Consider the following 18,047-nt stretch of genomic DNA (forward strand, 5'->3'; position numbering starts at 1 on the left):
AGTTTTTAATTAGACCTTTCTACTAACAGTTGGCTTACTTTATGAATAAATTGAATAACTAAATGCAGAGAGTAGGAAATGCTCAACGTGATGGATCACTAATCTCAGTTATGGGTACAGAGGCTTTCTCCAGAGCAGTTGCAGAGAAAAGGTAGGGGCTAAATCAACCTAGACAACTTTTCCATATGCCTTGGTATCTCCTCTGTTGAGTGGAATGGGCAGAAGTCTGGGATAAAGTCACAAGTTCCATCTTTTTGTCTATCTGCCTCAAACTGACAACCTGAAGAGCAATATCATTTATCTAAAGGAAGAAAGAATCATGCTCATTCTTAGATGAAATAAAGATGATTGAATCACTTGTAAATTACTTGAAAATATTTATTTAATGAATGATTCACTTTATTCCAAAATATGTACAATATAAATATGGGAAAATGTACAGTACACGGTCATTCAAGAACAAGAAAACTGTGGAAAATTTGATGAATATGCAGCCAGTGACAGCATTTCCATACGAAAGTAATACATTCAGTGTTACGGGTAAAATGTTTGATCCACAGAAACCAGCAGAATGGGAATATAAATTATTACATGGAGAATAATTTTAAAAGATTTCTTCCCCTAGCATGTGAAAAACAAGCCATAATTCCACGTCTAACATTTCCTAATTGTTTTCTTATGTTACACAGGATTGCTTGGAGGTAAGCCTTCCATAGTCTATGGCTGAAAGGAGTGCAATGCACAAATAGACAACTAGTATCCTTCAGAAACAGTGAGTGAAACTTTTAGCTTCAATGGGTGTAAAATTTGCAGGAACATATTGGCCACCCAATATCCATCTGCCTGATTTACCTTTCAATTGACTTCAATAGAACAGACGATTAGATGATGTGTATAATTAGCAGTTGACCCATTACTACCAAAGCTGATGTTTCTGTCCAATTTGACACTATTACTCAAGAAATGCAGCAGAAGATTTTCAGCTCGTCACTCGGGGGTGCAGCTGCCATTGCGAAACAGTTGTCTTGTCAGAAATTAAAATCAAGTGTTTACTATAAAGAGCAATTTTATACCTGGGCGTCAAATTAAACATTGATCTGCCATACAATTGACTGTTTTTTCTTCATCGCAAACTTACACCCTCCACTGTGATTTAAGCAATATCTTCCATACCAACTTTCAACAATGGCGTTAGGTATAAAGAAATAGCAGCATGCTTCATCATTTACTCGGCTCACATTGAAACCGTATGTCTATTTAAAAGTCTTTGAGAAACATTAGTAATTATCAAAGTCAAGTTGCTGTTTTAACTATTAACTCCTTTCTATTTGTGTCAAAGCTTTTACTGGTGTGCAGTCTTATCGATCCTCTTTAAATTCATGCAGCATCCCTAGTAAAGTACAAAGCTAATTAAGTCAAACCTCTCCAGTGGTGAAGGATACAAGGTAATTCATTAGCATAGCCCATGGAAGTGGGATGTCTATTTCCTCTCCAGAATTACTATACATTGGTATTTCTAATAGGCATTATTAATATGATACATATTGATGTCAAAAATATAAATATAAATTTGAGCTATGTAAACAGTTTAGAGAAATCACAAACACTGATGCTTTGTTGATTCTATCAACATTGAATTGAATCAACTAAAATTATACATTTACTGAAACTTGTAATTAAGTCATAACAAATGGTATGGCAGTATTTGATTATGATGTGCTATAGCCACAAGTTTGTAGAAGATAGAGTGAGCGACAATCATTCAAAGCTATACTCTTATGCCTCTTGGCAAAATGCTTTACAGATGAACTGTTTGGCCATGAAATACATCAGGTCTTAAGAGGATGAACAGTGAATGTCTGCATTCCCCAAAACCATCTTTCTTCAAAGTATCAAGTATAGTCATCAGAAATAGTTAAATTAACCTATTCTAACTCTGGGGTTAGGATAGCAATAAAGTTCTAGCTTTCCCGCTTCTTGACATTCCCTATCAGCATCTAGAATTCATTGCTTTGTATCCCTTGACATGCCTTCTACATTGACTGATTCTCCTCATATTTCATATGTTGTGAAATGAGCAATTATTGCTTTTTAGGTAGGGAGATCAGTTTGTCATGCATGTGCATGCTAATACCTAGGCAGATTTACCTCTCTGAATTGTTCCAAAAAGGAGCGTTTAGAATATTGGAAGAATCAAACTGCAATATGTGCTGTTTAATAAATTCAGCCTCTCATTTCTTCTGAAAAAATGAACTTTATTCTAAAATGTTTCAACCAACTTCATATGGTCCCTTCGGGTTCTCTTTGTTCAAGAGTATGTGCAAACTTCTGCATGCCAATTATCTTGCTTATATGTGTGGTTAGTAACAGTAGAGATCGTCACAATTGGTTTACTCTATTAAACCAATAATCAAACCTTTTATCCCTTTACCCTTTTACAACACTATCCTGCTTGACTGTTTTGAAATGCTGCTCATGCATAAAGTTGCTGAGGGATGATTGTAAATTCTCTTGAATTAATAAATGAATCCTGATGACATTATCAGGGCTACTGATGGATGGTGACAATGTATTGGAGTTTTAATAAGATTACTGAATACAAAGTAATTTCAACACTATTTCAATCACATGTATTCAAATTAATCTTCGTATTTTTGACTTTGTAACTATTTGTTTAATTAGTGTATTCCCCAACATTCAGAATCACCAGAAATGGATTGATGAAATGTTTAAAACCAACGGTAATATTAATTTCAAAAGTAGATGCTGGAAATTAACTTTCCTTTAGCACTGTTTAGGAAACTTTTGCTTTTGTTTGCTGATGAAGACAGAAGGGAATTGTAACAAAGCAACTTTCATTCATTGCCTGAAATATTTCCTTTTCCCTCTTGCCCTCCCAGGCACCTTCCTACACGGTTGTGGGCTGCTTAACCTTCCCAAGCATGATGATGCAACAGTCCAGTCCATGGATTTGCATGTCATTCTCCAGCAAAGCCACACTTTGGCTGCTCACCTAGAGGTCCAGATCCCTGGTATTCAAGGTTTATATTTCTCCCTCTCTGCCTCTGAGACCTGTACTAGTTTGCCCAATGCTTGGAGAAAATCCAGCCAAGTTGGGAAGAAAAATTGCTACTTATTTGTCTGAGGAAGTGTACATTCAAATGTTGCCAATGGTTGCTATTTGATCTGATGTATCTTTGGTTAAAAGGCTCACTGTTGTGTTGTCACTTGCAAGTCACCAGACTGAGAAATGGGAGAAGCAAATTACATTGCGGAAAGGTTTGGGGCAGAAGCATGAATGTAGTCCAGTGACTTGCCATTAGGCAAGTGATTTATATGAGTGAGTGCATGGGCATGATAGTCAGCCTTGACTTCGGACAGTACTGATTTTCTTTTCCTGCAATGCAACATACAGCACCTGAAACACCTTTTAAAGATCAAGTAGATCATTTCAGTTATACTTAAAACAATGCAAAGAGCTGAAGCCCCAACCATAAAATAGGTGAAAACCCTTTTCTCAGTTGGTCTGGCAATGTAACAATCTACTACATTGGGGCAAGGGTCTTCCTCACATTTGACCAGGCGAGGCATATCAAAACTGTCATAAATCCGATGAAGGATGTACAAGAAAACAATTTCAATAATAGTTTTAAAAAACAGACTGATCAAATAGGTCCACCAGAGCCCACCATGTTTTCTCCCAGCATTCTCATATAGTTTGGTGTCGGTATCTGGGTGTTTCATATGGTACTTTTTCTCTTTGTCTTTTCTGTAGGCCACGTGCATGACGACCAGTAGGGAAGGTGTAGAGATGAAGATCAATTGCAAAGCCCAGAGCCTGATGTGGGAGATGGGAAAGTAGAAATCAAAGCACACGTTGGTGCACCCAGGTTGCTTGGTGTTACAGTCAAAGTCTTTCTGGTCATCACCCCATACTTTCTCTGCTGCTACCACATACACCAGCACCCGGAAGATGAAGACTACTGACAGCCAAATCCGTCCAAACCCTGTAGAATATTTATTTACGCCGCTAAGGACCCCTTGCAGTGTCTTCCAGTCCATGATATCTGGAGGTATCAACCTTCAACCTATAACAAAAATAAAACTACATAATGATTCATCTCTTACAGTTAGAATATAATAATGTCATTTCAGGCAATATACTGCATGTACATCTCCCATTTGAATGATATAAACAGATTGAGAGTTTAACCTAGGAACAGAGAATGACTGGTTCTATTCTCCTTTACTTGCCCCTGTTGAAATCTACTTCTCAGATCAGATTATTTCATCTGGTGGATAACAGATTACATAAGGAGCATATGACACATTTTATGATGTATGTTTCATTGTTCACAGTATTGCTATGAAAAGCAGGGTGCTTGGTCCCACTGCCAATGCACTCACCCACCACCATTTCCGTTGGGATCCACCAGGATCAGGTTGGGTGCCTCATTGAGGTATGTGAATCAGGATCCTCTGATGTCAGCTGGAACCTAAATATTCTTTCCATCCCTTTAACTCAGTTTTGGATTCACCAATTACTGTTGGGCAATACTGAGTGGAAACAGTCAAATCACTGGTGTCTGAAAAGTTGAAGGAGCTTTTGGATGAGTGTTCTCGGAGCAGAAATTCTGGTTTTTCTTTGACATTTTAACAACTTGCTTCAATGAAGGATGTAATTGCTATTGGCTATTCTTTTAAGCTTCAGGAAGTGGAAGAACAGGTGCACCAGCAACTAATGTTGGAGGGGTCTTCAAGGAACTGCTCATGCAAGGAGCCCAGGAAGCAGGTGGTCCTATCTATAGACTCAGAGCTACTTGGGTCTCAGTGAGGACACTGTCTTCATCTGAGAAATCAACTTGGACATCTGCAGAGCCCTGTGACGGGAACAGGAGCCCACTGTTAGTGCTGGCACTACAATTCCCATGGTAGTTAACATGATCACTACCCTCCTCGACTTTCTATGCATCAGGGTCATGTTAGGCATGCAGCTGGAGACTGGCTTTTGACAGCACGATAAATATCCAATCTGGGTCAGGCTGCACTTCATTCATGCATTAGACAAGTCATAGGTGAGCTATGGGTTGCAGAATTAATCTTGCTCCCCATGGGAAGATTTGTTGATTTTGTTACCACTGCAGGAATCCCGCAAGTAAATCTTTGGTCCCCTTTATCCAAACTGTAATTGACAGTGAGACATTCGTAGTGCTAACTATTGCAACAACAGCTTGCACTGATATAGCTCTTTTGACATTGTAAAACATTCCAAAGTGCTTAATCAGGCAAGGTGTGACGCCAAGCCATGATCAGATACTAAGAATGGTGACCAAAAGTTTGGTCAAAGAGTTAGGGTGAGATTCTCTGGCCTCCCCAAGTTGTGTTTCTCAGCAAGGGGAGGCAGCCTGCCATTCGCCAGCGGTGGGTTCATCTGGTCCCACTGCTGTCAATAGGATTTCCCATTGAATCCACCCAGTCCGCCGGGAAACCCGCACCGGGGGTGTGCTCTCAGTGGAACCAGAGGATGCTGCTGGCGTGAACAGCCGGAATATCTCTCCCAGTGTTTTTAAGGAGATTCTTAAAGGGGGAAAGAACTGCGGAGAGGCAGAGAGTTATGGGAGGGAATTGTGAGGCAGCCGGGACAGCTGAAGGCAATGGTGGAGCCAAGGATATCGGGGAGTCAGGAGAGGTACCCTTTTATTTTTTTTTAGTAATCTTTATTGTCACAAGTAGGCTTACATTAACACTGCAAAGAAGTTACTGTGAAAAGCCCCCAGTCGCCACATTCCGGTGCCTGTTCGGGTACACAGAGGGAGAATTCAGAATGTCCGAATTACCTAACAAGTGTGTCTTTTGGAACTTGTGGGAGGAAACCAGAGCGTCCAGAGGAAACCCATACAGACACGGGGAGAATGTACAGACTCCACACAGTGACCCAAGCCGGGAATCTAACTTGGGATCTTGGAGCTGTGAACCAATAGTGCTAACCAGTGTGCTACCATGCCACCCTACGTTTCTTAGTCCCCACTTTACAGTAATTGGTTTGAATAGGTCTTTGTCCAATAAGGTGACTCACGGTGATTTTTCTGCTTCTCACATTGTATGTTCCTTGGTTGGGAGAACAGGCAATGCAATGTAATCTTTGAATCAGTTTTCTTCTTGCTCCTCAGAAAAAAGCAGCTGTACTTTGCTTGGCAGCTGCCCATGATGGCACAGGCCTTAACTGGAAAGTTGTTGCATGGAGTATTTCGGAGGAAAACCCAAGCTGGCTGTGAATGTTGCAGCACAAACAAATTGCGCTGCTTCATTTTTTTCCAATTAAGGGGCAATTTAGCATGGTCAATCCACCTACCCTGCACACCTTTTGGTTGTAGGGGTGAGACCCACGATGACACGGGGAGAATGTGCAAAATCCACATGGACAGTGACCTGGGGTCGGGATCGAAGCCGGGTCCTCGGGACCATGAGGCAGCAGTGCTCACCACTGCGCCACCATGCTGCCCAAACTGCTCTGCTTCGTGATATCATCATAGAAGATAGGGTCACTACTTTTGTTTTTATGAGATGAAATGAAGTGACAGTGATAAGATAAAGCAGCAGTGTTTATCTCTTATCAATTTATTATGCATGCCACTGGAGCCACACAAAATGGTTGCATTAAGTCGTATTACAACACAGCCACATTTTTATCTTTGCAATGTTGTGCATCAAGGAGAAAATTTGGCTTTTGACAGCAAGATAAATATTGATATATTATATGGTATACACGTGTCCTGCACTAAATATTTGTTTAACAAAATTCCCTAAGCACACAGTGTAATTGTGTCAGACTAGATAAGGACTCTGTTTAAATTTTAGCTGCTGATTTCTCCGACTGAGATTATATTTCTTTTTTATTTGGCTCATGGGATGTGATTTTTATAATGGTGCTATTGTACCCCTAATCAGCTCAAATGCATGGATGGAGATGCTTTTGAGAAAGTCAGCATCTGCTTACATGCTTTGTCTCACACATTAGAAGGGAGAGAGACAGAAGATACAAAACTATAGGCCGGCTACCCTGACTTCGGCCATTGGTAAGAGTTTAGAGTCCATTATTAAAGATGAGATTGCGGAATATTTGGAAGTGCATGATAAAATAGGACTGAGTCAGCATGGCTTCGTCAAGGGCAGGTCATGTCTGACAAATCTGTTCGAGTTCTTTGAGGAAGTAACAAGGAAGTTAGACAGAGGAGAACCAGTGGATGTGATCTATTTAGATTTCCGAAGGCCTTTGACAAGGTGCCGTACAGGAGGCTGTTAAATAAGTTAAGAGCCCATGTGTTAAGGGTAAGATACTGGCATGGGTAGAGGATTGGCTGACTAGCACGACGCCGAGTGTGGGGATAAAGGGATCTTTTTCAGATGGCAGCCTGTGGTGTGCCTCAGAGGTCGGTGTTGGGACCACACCTTTTGCAATATACATTAATGATCTGGAAGAAGAAGCTGAGGGCACTGTTGATAGGTTTGCAGATGATACAAATATATGGAGAAGAATAGGTAGTATTGAGGAAGCAGGGGGCTACAGAAGGACTTGGACAGGCTAGGAGAGTGGGCAAAGAAGTGACAGGTAGAATACAATGTGAGTTTGTGCACTTTGGCAGGAAGAACGGAAGGGTAGACTATTTTCTAATTGGGAAATGGTTGAAGAAATCAGAAGGTCAAAGTGACTTAAGAATCCTAGTTCAAGATTCTCTTAAGGTTAACGTGCGGGTTCAGTCTGCAGTGAGGAAAGCAAATGCAAAGTTAGAATTCATGTTGAGAGGGCTAAAATACAAGTGCAGGGATGTACTTCTGAAGCTGTATAAGACTCTGGTCAGACCCCATTTGGACTATTGTGATTAGTTTTGGGCCCCGTATCTAACGAAGGATGTTCTGGCCTTCGAAAGGGTCCAGAGGAGGTTCACAAGAATGATCCCTGGAATGAAGAGATTGTCATATGAGGAGCGGTTGAGGACTCTGGTCTGTACTCGGTAGAGTTTAGAAGGATGAAGGAGGATCTTATGGAAACTTATAGGATACTGAGAGGCCCAGATAGAGTGGAGGAGGGGAGGATGTTTCCACTAGTAGGAAAAACTAGAAGCAGAGGCCACAGCCGCAGACTGAGGCGAGGTGGAATTTCATCAGCTAGAGGGTGGTGAATCAGTGGAATTTATTGCCACAGAAGGCTGCGGAGGGCAAATCACTGAGTGTCTTCAAGACAGAGATAGAGAGGTTCTTGATTAAGAAGGGGATCAGGGTTTAGGAGAAGACAGGCGAATGGGGATGAGAAACGTATCAGCCATGATTGAATGGCGGGGCAGACTCGATGGGCTGAGTGGCCTAATTCTGCTCCTATGTCTTATGGTCTTAAACGGCTAAAAGAGCAGAAAACATGTCAACAGCTCACAGATAAAGAGCATGCTCCAATAAGTGGAATGTCCATGGTGTGCCAACGGTTAAGTTAAAGGGAAATTTCAAGGTGCAAGCAGGTGATACAGAGGCATTTGTGACACTTTATTTCACCGAACACTTCTGCAATCTAGTTCTTGCACTGTTTTAATATTTCATCACTGCAGGGAAACGGGTTTCAAAATAAATATTTCCCACCCACTGAGAGCTGTCATTGATTGCTGAGGAGAGATTGATAAAAGATTTCTGTCACCATTTCACATCACGCTGCTCATTATTGAGGGCTAAAATGCATGGCAACACTACAAATGTCAAAGAAAGACAAATTTTAAAGAAGATATTTGTAAAGTTACCAGGTTTTTGGCAGCAATGAGAAAGTGGAAGTGTGGTCTCACTGACTTGTCTAATGCAAAAGGAAAATGCACATTTTCCAATTATAATGGCCAGATTTTCCTGTAATTCCATCCAACATCATGCTTAAGTTAAAAAGAATTGCAAAACATCCATTTGCCTCTGTTAATGACAGCACTTAAGAATGGAGAAAGCATTTAGAGTGTAAACAAAATTCTAAAAATGCTGGAACTCGATCCGAGAGAGTAACATAAACAGATGGAAAGCTGGCAACACACAGCATCTGAAAAAAAAACAGATTCATAGAATCCTTACAGTGCAGAATAAGGTCATTCGGCCCATCGAGCTGGCACTGGCCTTCTGAAAGAGCACCCTACCTCAGCCCATACTTTGCGCTATCCCCGTAACCCCACCTAACTTGCACATCTCTGAACACTAAGGGGCAATTTTAGTATGGCCCACCCACCTAACCTGCACATTCTGGACTGTCCAAAATTCAGAGAATTCAGAATGTCCAATTCACAATGAAACACATCTTTCGGGACTTGTGGGAGGAAACCGGAGCGCCCAGAGGAAACCCACGCAGACACGTGCAGATTCCGCACAGAAAATAGACAATAGAACATTACAGCGCAGTACAGGCCCTTCGTCCCTCGATGTTGCGCCGACCTGTGAAACCAATCTAAAGCCCATCTACACTATTCCATTATCATCCATATGTTTATCCAATGACCATTTAAATGCCCTTGATGTTGGCGAGTCCACTACTGTTGCAGGCAGGGCATTCCACGCCCTTACTACTCTCTGAGTAAAGAACCTACCTCTGACATCTGTCCTATATCTATCTCCCCTCAATTTAAAGCTATGTCCCCTCGTGCTAGACATCACCATCCGAGGAAAAAGGCTCTCACTGCCCACCCTTTCTAATCCTCTGATCATCTTGTATGCCTCTATTAAGTCACCTCTTAACCTTCTTCTCTCTAACGAAAACAGCCTTAAGTTCCTCAGCCTTTCCTCATAAGATCTTCCCTCCATACCAGGCAACATCCTTGTAAATCTCCTCTGCACGCTTTCCAATGCTTCCACATCCTTCCTATAATGCGGCGACCAGAACTGCACGCAATATGCGGCCGCACCAGAGTTTTGTACAGCTACAACATGGCCTCATGGCTCCGAAACTTAATCCCTCTACCCATAAAAGCTAACACACCGTACGCCTTCTTAACAACCCTATCAACCTGGGTGGCAACTTTGAGGGATCTATGTACATGGACACCGAGATCTCTCTGCTCATCCACACTACCAATAATCTTACCATTAGCCCAGTACTCTGTATTCCTGTTACTCCTCCCAAAATGAATCACCTCACACTTTTCTGCATTAAACTCCATTTGACACCGCTAAGCCCAGCTCTGCAGCTTATCTATGTCCCTCTGTAACCTGCAACATCCTTCCGCACTGTCCACAACTCCACCGACTTTAGTGTTATCCGCAAATTTACTCACCTATCCTGTTGCGCCCTCCTCCAGGTCATTTATAAAAATAACAAACAACAGTGGCCCCAAAACAGATCCTTGTGGTACACCACTAGTAACTGAATTCCAGGCTGAACATTTCCCATCAACCACCACCCTCTGTCTTCTTACAGCTAGCCAATTTCTGATCCAAACCGCTAAATCACCCTCAATCCCATGCCTCCGTATGTTTTGCAATAGCCTACCGTAGGGAACCTTATCAAACGTTTTACTGAAATCCATATACACCACATCAACTGTTTTACCCTCGTCTACCTGTTTGGTCACCTTCTCAAAGAACTCAATAAGGTTTGTGAAACACGACCTACCCTTCACAAAACTGTGTTGACTATCCCTAATTAAATTATTCCTTTCCAGATGATTATAAATCCTATCTCCTATAATCCTTTCCAAGACTTTGCCCACAACAGAAGTGGTCGCCACACTACCAGAATGATATGGAGGCTTTGGAGAGGGTGCAGAAGAGGTTTACCAGGATGTTGCTTGGTGTGGAGGGCATTAGCTATGAGGAGAGGTTGGATAAAATTGGTTTCTTCTCACTGGACCGACAGAGGTTGAGGGGCAACCTGATAGAAGTCTTCAAAATTATGAGGGGCATGGACTGAGTGATAGTCAGAAGCTTTTTCCCCAGAGTGGAAGAGTCAATTACTGGGGGACATAGGTTTAAGGTGCAAGGGGCAAAGTTTAGAGGAGATATGTGAGGGAAGTTTTTTTACACAGAGGGCACTGGTGCCTGGAGCACACTGCTGGAGGAGGTGGTGGAAGCAGGTAAGATAATGACGTTGAAGGGGCGTCTTGACAAATACATAATAGGATGGGAATAGAGGGATGCAGTCCCGGAATTGAAGAAAGTTTTCGGTAGCCTGGTTGGCGCAAGTTTGGAGGGCCAAAGGGCCTGTTCCTGTGCTGTACTTTTCTTTGCTCTTTGTTCGGCAGCTTCACATAATGCACATGTTCTTATCTATCCATTCTATCTGTGAAGGCATGGAGATGACTGTGCACTAATTATGAAATGAATTACTTTTCAGGGCAGTTAGCCTCATGAACTGAATACTTGTTTCCTTTAAGCTGACAGGCAATCATAGCCAGATAAGGAGAGACAAGAAACAGGAACATTGGAACAAGAGTCAGCCATCCAGCCTCTCAAGCCTGTTCTACCATTCAAGTCGGTCACTGGTTCGGAACTCAATGCCTTTGTTCCACATCCCTTCTTACTGGCTCATATGACATGATGAGAAAGAGGAAAGCTCTTTCTTTGTTTGCAATGATTGGGAATAAGACAAAAACTGGTCAGGATTTTCTGATCCTTCCCACCTCAGAAGATGGTCCCCCGCTGCAGGTTCCAAGGTTCCTTGGTGATGTGGCTGGCAAGCAACGCAAATGGCCATTTATTTTGGAGAGACCATAAGATACCGCCAGCGGCCATTGGTGAGCGTCTTCCGCCATCGGAAACCCACTGCGGAGGGGATGGAAAATCCCGGCCAGTGATACGCAATAAACTTTTAAACTGAACGATCACTGCATTAATAAGGTATGCAATTGAGAATAAGATGACCAGTTCATTCTATTTACATAACGTTCTGCTGGAGACCACAAATACTTTGGAAGGGATTCTCTGTCGGCCGCGATTGGAAAACGCGATTGGGCGGAAAATGGCCTCCGCCGCCAAAATCACAGTAGGCGCAGGTTTCACGCCAAATCGCGATTCTCCGGCACCCCGAAAATGGCGTAACTGTGACGCGCGGTGTTTAAACGCCATTTGCATATCATTAGTGGGCCTGACCCGGTATTCTCCGGGGCCTCCGAAAGGGCCGAGTTCCTGATGACGCCGTTCCCTTGTGGTTTCAAAAATCATGAACCTGGCATGGTGGCTGCTGAGAGGGAGGAGGTAGGACATGGAGAGGAGCGACTGTGGGCTGCCGAACTGGACACTGGCCGGGCAGGCTGGGTGGGGGGGGGCTCCTGCCAGGGCCGGAGAGGGGGAAATAGGACGAGCAGCCAGGGTGACCCCCTCCCCATGGGACTGGGACGTGCCGAGGCACTGACCGCCATTACGGTGGCCATCTTGCTGCGCACCCACTGATCACCCACCCTGGCACCTGGTTCTACAGAGGGACACAGGCCACATAGGTGCACCCACCCGCGCACCCCAACCCCCGGCCACACCGCCCCAAACATCCCGCCCAACCGGTCGCCACCCACAGACGGACCACCCAGGGCCACACCCACGGCGGCCCCCAGTGAGGGCAGTGCCAGCCAATGGTACCCTTGGCATCAAGGGCGGATGCTAGGGCCGGAGGCCCCATGGTGCCAGCAACCGATGGGGCAGGAGTGAGGGTTGGTGGGGTGGGGACATGTGGGGGCGGAGCCCGCACTGCCAACCGGGGCCACCGTGTAGCCCATCGAACCTGGTTAGGCACGGGAGTATGCACATTGCTAGCATGTTGGCCTTTCACCCCCAGCAGACAATGGCATTTGGAGTTCGACCAGCAATGCTGGCCGCCTGGTGGTCGCCGTAGCTCTACGAGATGTCCTGCGGTCATATGAGTGGAAGCCGCTTGAAGGGAAGGTGGAAGCTGCAGCAACAGAGTGGGCAGCTGCTGAGCAGGCAGCAGCTGAGTTGCCAGCAGCGAAGAGGGCTATGGAGGGACAGGTGGCAGCCGCACAGGCTGGCCGCCCAACGAGCCGAGGAGGGGGAAACTGCCAAGGAGGCGCCATATGAGGCCTCATATGTACCGGCAGCTCATGACATTCGAAGACCTGCCAGACCTGGCTGCAGGGTTTGCCGCCATTACGGGGATGCCCCGGGCCCAGGGTGCGATGGAGGTATGCATGTCTCCCTACGGACACCTGCGGATAATAGGTGGAGTTGGGGGCCCTGGGTTAGCAGTAACAGTGGGTTGGTCCATGGGATGGAGGATGATGACAATCTGCTCTGATAGGCACTGGTGCTCTGCATCGTATGACAATGTGTGACTCATGTCCATGATTGCACCGTCCACCTGGTGATCTCTGCATGCGGTCTGGCCATTCCACCTCAAGATAGCACCAAATCCCTGGGGTGGGGGTGGAGGGGTATGGGGACTAGCACGGACCAACCCACCCCACAGACCCATCAAACAGAGCACCGAGACAGTTTGCAGTGGTGGGAACAGGTGTCTATTCTGAACAAATATATACAGTCCGTGCCCTGGCCCCGAAACTAAGCTGTGCCCTGCACGCATGTCAACTTAACTGGTGTCTAACTTTCTGGTTTTCCGGGGGGCCAGAACTCAGTGGGGTCTCACTTCCTCGCCCGTGACTACAATCCACCCCGGCGACCTCCCTTTCCTCTGGGACGCCGGCCAAGAGCAGGACCCTCTGCTCGGGCATGGGGAGGGGCCGCAGGTCTAGTGGTCCCCTTCCAGCCTTTCAGTGGCCAGGGAACCCGGCCATGGTGGCTCGCAAGGGTGCTGGCATGTGAGGCAGGGTGAGGGTTCGACCATCCTTTGTGTGGGTGGTTGGGGGGGGGGGGGGGGGGGGGGGAGTGGGCGGGTTACGGGTGTGGGGGGCACGGGGTTAGTGCCAGGGGCACAGTGCTGCCAAATCACCTTGGCTGCCCTCAGGAGGTCGTGCAGTTTCTTCCTGTACTGGACAACGTTGCCCACAGTGCTGACTGCCTCTGCCGCCTGCGCCCAGGCACAGCGAACGGTGACTCCTGGTGGCCTTCCTCGTGGGCTAAGGTATAGGGTCACCAGGCACCACTCCTCTATGCCTCCAGGAGGGTCTCCAGCTCAGCCTCCCTGAGCCACGGCACTGCTCTCCTTCCAGCCATCTTGTTGACTGGGACGGAGTGTGTGGGGGGATGGATCGTTTCAGTGATGTGGTGGTGTGCCAGCCCCATGAGTACCAATCACGGACCCGACAAATCTGGCGCCGTTTTTGTGGAATTGACTGTGTTCCACGTGGCGCTGGTGCTAGCCCACTAGTAGTAGCTGAATCGCTGGAGGTGTTGCGCCGATTTTCCTGTCGTGAAACTCCACACATGCTCCGCTGGCGTCAACACTTAGCCTCAGAAATGGAGAATACAGCCCTTTTGGTTTGTTACTCAGGTTAATATTTACTTTAGGTTAATAAACAATTAATATTTCTGGAGTTATTTGTTCCTGCAAAACTTTACTGTTCCGGGCACATCACCAATTGTTGTATAAGGGAGGTTACTGAACCCCTGCATACACAGAGAGGAGAATGCATTGCAATCTCTCTTTCTAGAGAGAGGTAGGCAGAGCAAGCTCATGCCAGGGTAGGGGGCTTCCCCGTGGTACAGTGTGCCATTTACTGCACACATTGTTCAGTGGGTGCTGCATGTAAATTTAAAGATGTACAGAAGCTGCAAAGCAGTCCAGTCCCTCAATGTGCAGCTGGTGTGTCACTACATTCAGCACATCATGAAAGCCAAGATGCCTTTATTCTATGCTAATCGGTGGTAACATTTGAGCCACCAGAAAATAAAATGGCTATTGCGCGTCAAGGGCCATCCACCGACCATATGGCTTCTGACTATGTTTTGTTAACCATACACAAGTGGGCATCATGTGTATAGGGAGAGCCATGCTGCCACACAAAGTGCCATCTAGCAGACCATTGGGGTGCTCAAACAATACTTTCACTGTCTGGACATCTCTGGAGGAGCCTGCAGTGCTCACCAGAACCATAATTAGTCATGGTCGACTGTACCCTGCACAACCTCACCAACCTGAGGGCCACCAGAGGTGTGGTGAGCGGCTGAGGGTAGAGGAGGAAGAGAATGGTGGAGGCAAACATACCTCTTTCTGACTGGGCTGTCTGATTGGTTGATTGAGTCTGCTACCAGTGAATTACCCACATTCCTCTACGTCCAGCCTAAGTGCCACAAAATGCTCTCCTTGCCAGTTTTCTATTTTCCCGACAATGCAATTAATTCAAGCCTATGCTGCCATGTCCTGTCCTGCTCAAACATCACCCCACTTTTTGCTGACTAATGTCAGCTCCTAATTCCACAATGACTTACAGCTTTATAACTCTCTGTGCCTGCCCAACAACCTCTTGACCCCTCACCCCCTGACTCTGACAGTCCATGTGTCTCCATTCCCTTCAGCACACGAGTGGCAACTGTGCATTTAGCTATCTGGGTTGGGTCTCCAGAATTCCTGTCTAAACCTCTTCACCTTTCTACCTTTAACCAACCTTTTGGTCGCCCCTCCTTGGTTTGCTATTCCTTTCACCTCATGGGTTCTGTGATATTAAATTGTACATGTGACTTAGAAGTAGTTCACCACCCATTGTTTCCTTGTTGGCACCGATGAGCTGAAAGAACTTTGTGATTTCTCCACCTTGATATTCAAAACGAAACACTGATATACAAGAGTCTCGCAACCCCATTCCACACCCCAAATGTAAACAATGTAGGCAGCATGGTAGCACAATGGGTAGCACAGTTGCTTCACAGCTCCAGGATCTCTCGTTCGAATCCCGGCTTGGGTCACTGTCTGTGCAGAGTCTGCACGTTCTCCCCGTGTGTGCGTGGGTTTCCTCCGGGTGCTCCGCTTTCCTCCCACAGTCCAAAGATGTGCTGTTAGGTGGATTGGCCATGCTAAATTGCCCTTAAGTGTCGAAAAAGGTTAGATGGGGGTCACTCGATTACGGGGATAGGGTGGAGGTGTGGGCTGGAGTGGGGTTCTCGTTCCAAGGACCAGTGCAGACGTGATGGGCCAAATGGCCTCATTTGCACTATAAATTCTATGATACTCAGACTCGGAATATTATTGCACAACCTCAATCAAAGAGGTTTGACAATATGCACATCCCAGGGTAGAAAGAAATAAAAACAAACATTCAATGATTGAAAGAAAGGTGATTCTAGCTACAGAGTAAATGAGGGATAATGCGACTGTAGAATGAGCTTGATATGCAGAGGAATCTATTTTCCTTCATCCCAGAACAGGTTTTTCCTTTTGTCCTTGGGGCTGTTTAGCGCAGTGCTAAATTGCTGGCTTTTAAAGCAGACCAAGGCAGGCTGGCAGCATGGTTCAATTCCCATACCAGCTGGAATGTGGCGACTAGGGGCTTTTCACAGTAACGTTTGAAGCCTACTTGTGACAATAAGTGATTTTCATTTCATTTCTCTTGTATATCAATGTTTCGTTTTGAATATCAAGGTGGAGAAATCATAAAACCTTTCAGTCAAAGGACAATAATTAACCTTAACATACAGTAGCAGGGGCAATCCCTCATTTGACAGGGAGAACCCCAGCAATGTTGTACACAATGAACTATTCCACCCGATGAAATGGATTCCCACCTCCCCACTATTTTGCGACTCAACATTTCTTTTAAGAATTATAGCTCGACTTCCTTCACTGATATTTGAGATTTGTAACTGTGACAGGTTTCTTACCAGAATGGACGGTGTCTTTACTTGTAAGATTCTTTCAAGTGCGGAGCCTTCTTTACCTGAACATAGAAGACAAAAACATGTAAATCACTTTGAACCACCAGGTTGTGCAGAGGGAGGGTTTATGGGGCTGGTAGAGGGGCCGGGGGGGGGGGGGGGGGGGTGAAATAACACAGTTCCAAATTGGCGTTTTACAAATTGTTGCTCCTCAGATGGAAGAACAGCCAGTTTGCTGAAAAGTAGAAATATTGCTGAATGCAACAGCCGCGATTTTAGTGATTTTGCTGCAGCATGAATTCAAATATTGTATCTGATATTCCTACAATAAGTTTGGAATATCCTTTCCACCCTTCAGTTCAGATTTCATGAAATGGGTCGATGATATTTTTTGCTGCTTCTCATTCTCAAAATAAAATGAAGGACTCACCCGTTTGAAAAAATGTTTACAGGCTTTCCATCCACAAGGACTGACACAGGAAGGGAGTGGGCTAAAAGTTCCGACGCACCAGATTCTGAGATGGACTCCCCACTAACTGTTGAACACAACGCTGCGTGAAAGCAGTCTGACGCTGTGAGACACAGCTCAGGTTTCTTTCTCAATCACTATGTTCTGGGTGGGGCGTTTATAAGCACTGCTGGCTGTCTTAAAGAGCCAGTGATCTCATCAGCAGTTTTAAAGAGAACTTTGGCATTATTGTGATAAGAAATGAATAAGCCTTTGATTTATCTGGGCACTCACCCACCTTTTCAGTTTTAACACCTGAGCGCGGTGTTGCATTATCTATTTCTTAATAATTCAGATTCTGATTAGTTAATTTGTACCTAATTTGTCATGCTAAATTCCTTCAAACTCACGTTAAAATGTTAGCTTCTGGCTATCTTGACAAGCCGTTTCAGACCAAGACTGAATTGTCAACATAGTGTGTTTGTTCTGAGTTGGTAATCTCACCTGCAAGCTCCACTAAAGTGGTGGATGTGGCAGTTTGGGGGTAGGGGTAGAGAGGTGTGCCTGACAGTCGTTATAGAGTTATTTTGGCAAATAATTCAGCAACTTCTTCCAAGTATTAATATACAAAGTATCGAGTGTTGGCAGAAATTGAAGGAGGAAGAATGATGTCTTTGTGAAATAAAAGCCCAACTGCACTCTACAATTCACCTCAACGTTTCCAATCTCAATCCCACTCCTCAAACTAACGCTCCCTGTAACCAATCCCACTTGCCACCTAACTTTCACGGATCCCAATCCCCCCTTTTGAACTAATCCTCTGTTCCTGATTCGGACGCCGTTTCTTTGACTGACCCTTTGTTCTGGATTCTTT

At 45.1% G+C, this 18,047-nt stretch overlaps 1 protein-coding gene across 1 annotated transcript; it reads right to left on the bottom strand.

Moving 5' to 3' along the window:
* Positions 1-357: 357 nt before the first annotated feature.
* Positions 358-17,357, bottom strand: LOC119968190 (gap junction beta-3 protein-like). The gene is made up of 3 exons (XM_038801175.1): positions 17,156-17,357; positions 16,732-16,787; positions 358-4,088 (listed from the first exon to the last, which is right to left on the bottom strand). Exon 3 carries the CDS (start codon positions 4,060-4,062, stop codon positions 3,265-3,267), a length of 798 nt encoding a protein of 265 aa, XP_038657103.1. The 5' UTR covers positions 4,063-4,088; positions 16,732-16,787; positions 17,156-17,357; the 3' UTR covers positions 358-3,264.
* Between the last annotated feature and the right edge of the window lie 690 nt (positions 17,358-18,047).

This window comes from Scyliorhinus canicula, chromosome 1, assembly GCF_902713615.1.
Source record: "Scyliorhinus canicula chromosome 1, sScyCan1.1, whole genome shotgun sequence".
NCBI lineage: Eukaryota > Metazoa > Chordata > Chondrichthyes > Carcharhiniformes > Scyliorhinidae > Scyliorhinus > Scyliorhinus canicula.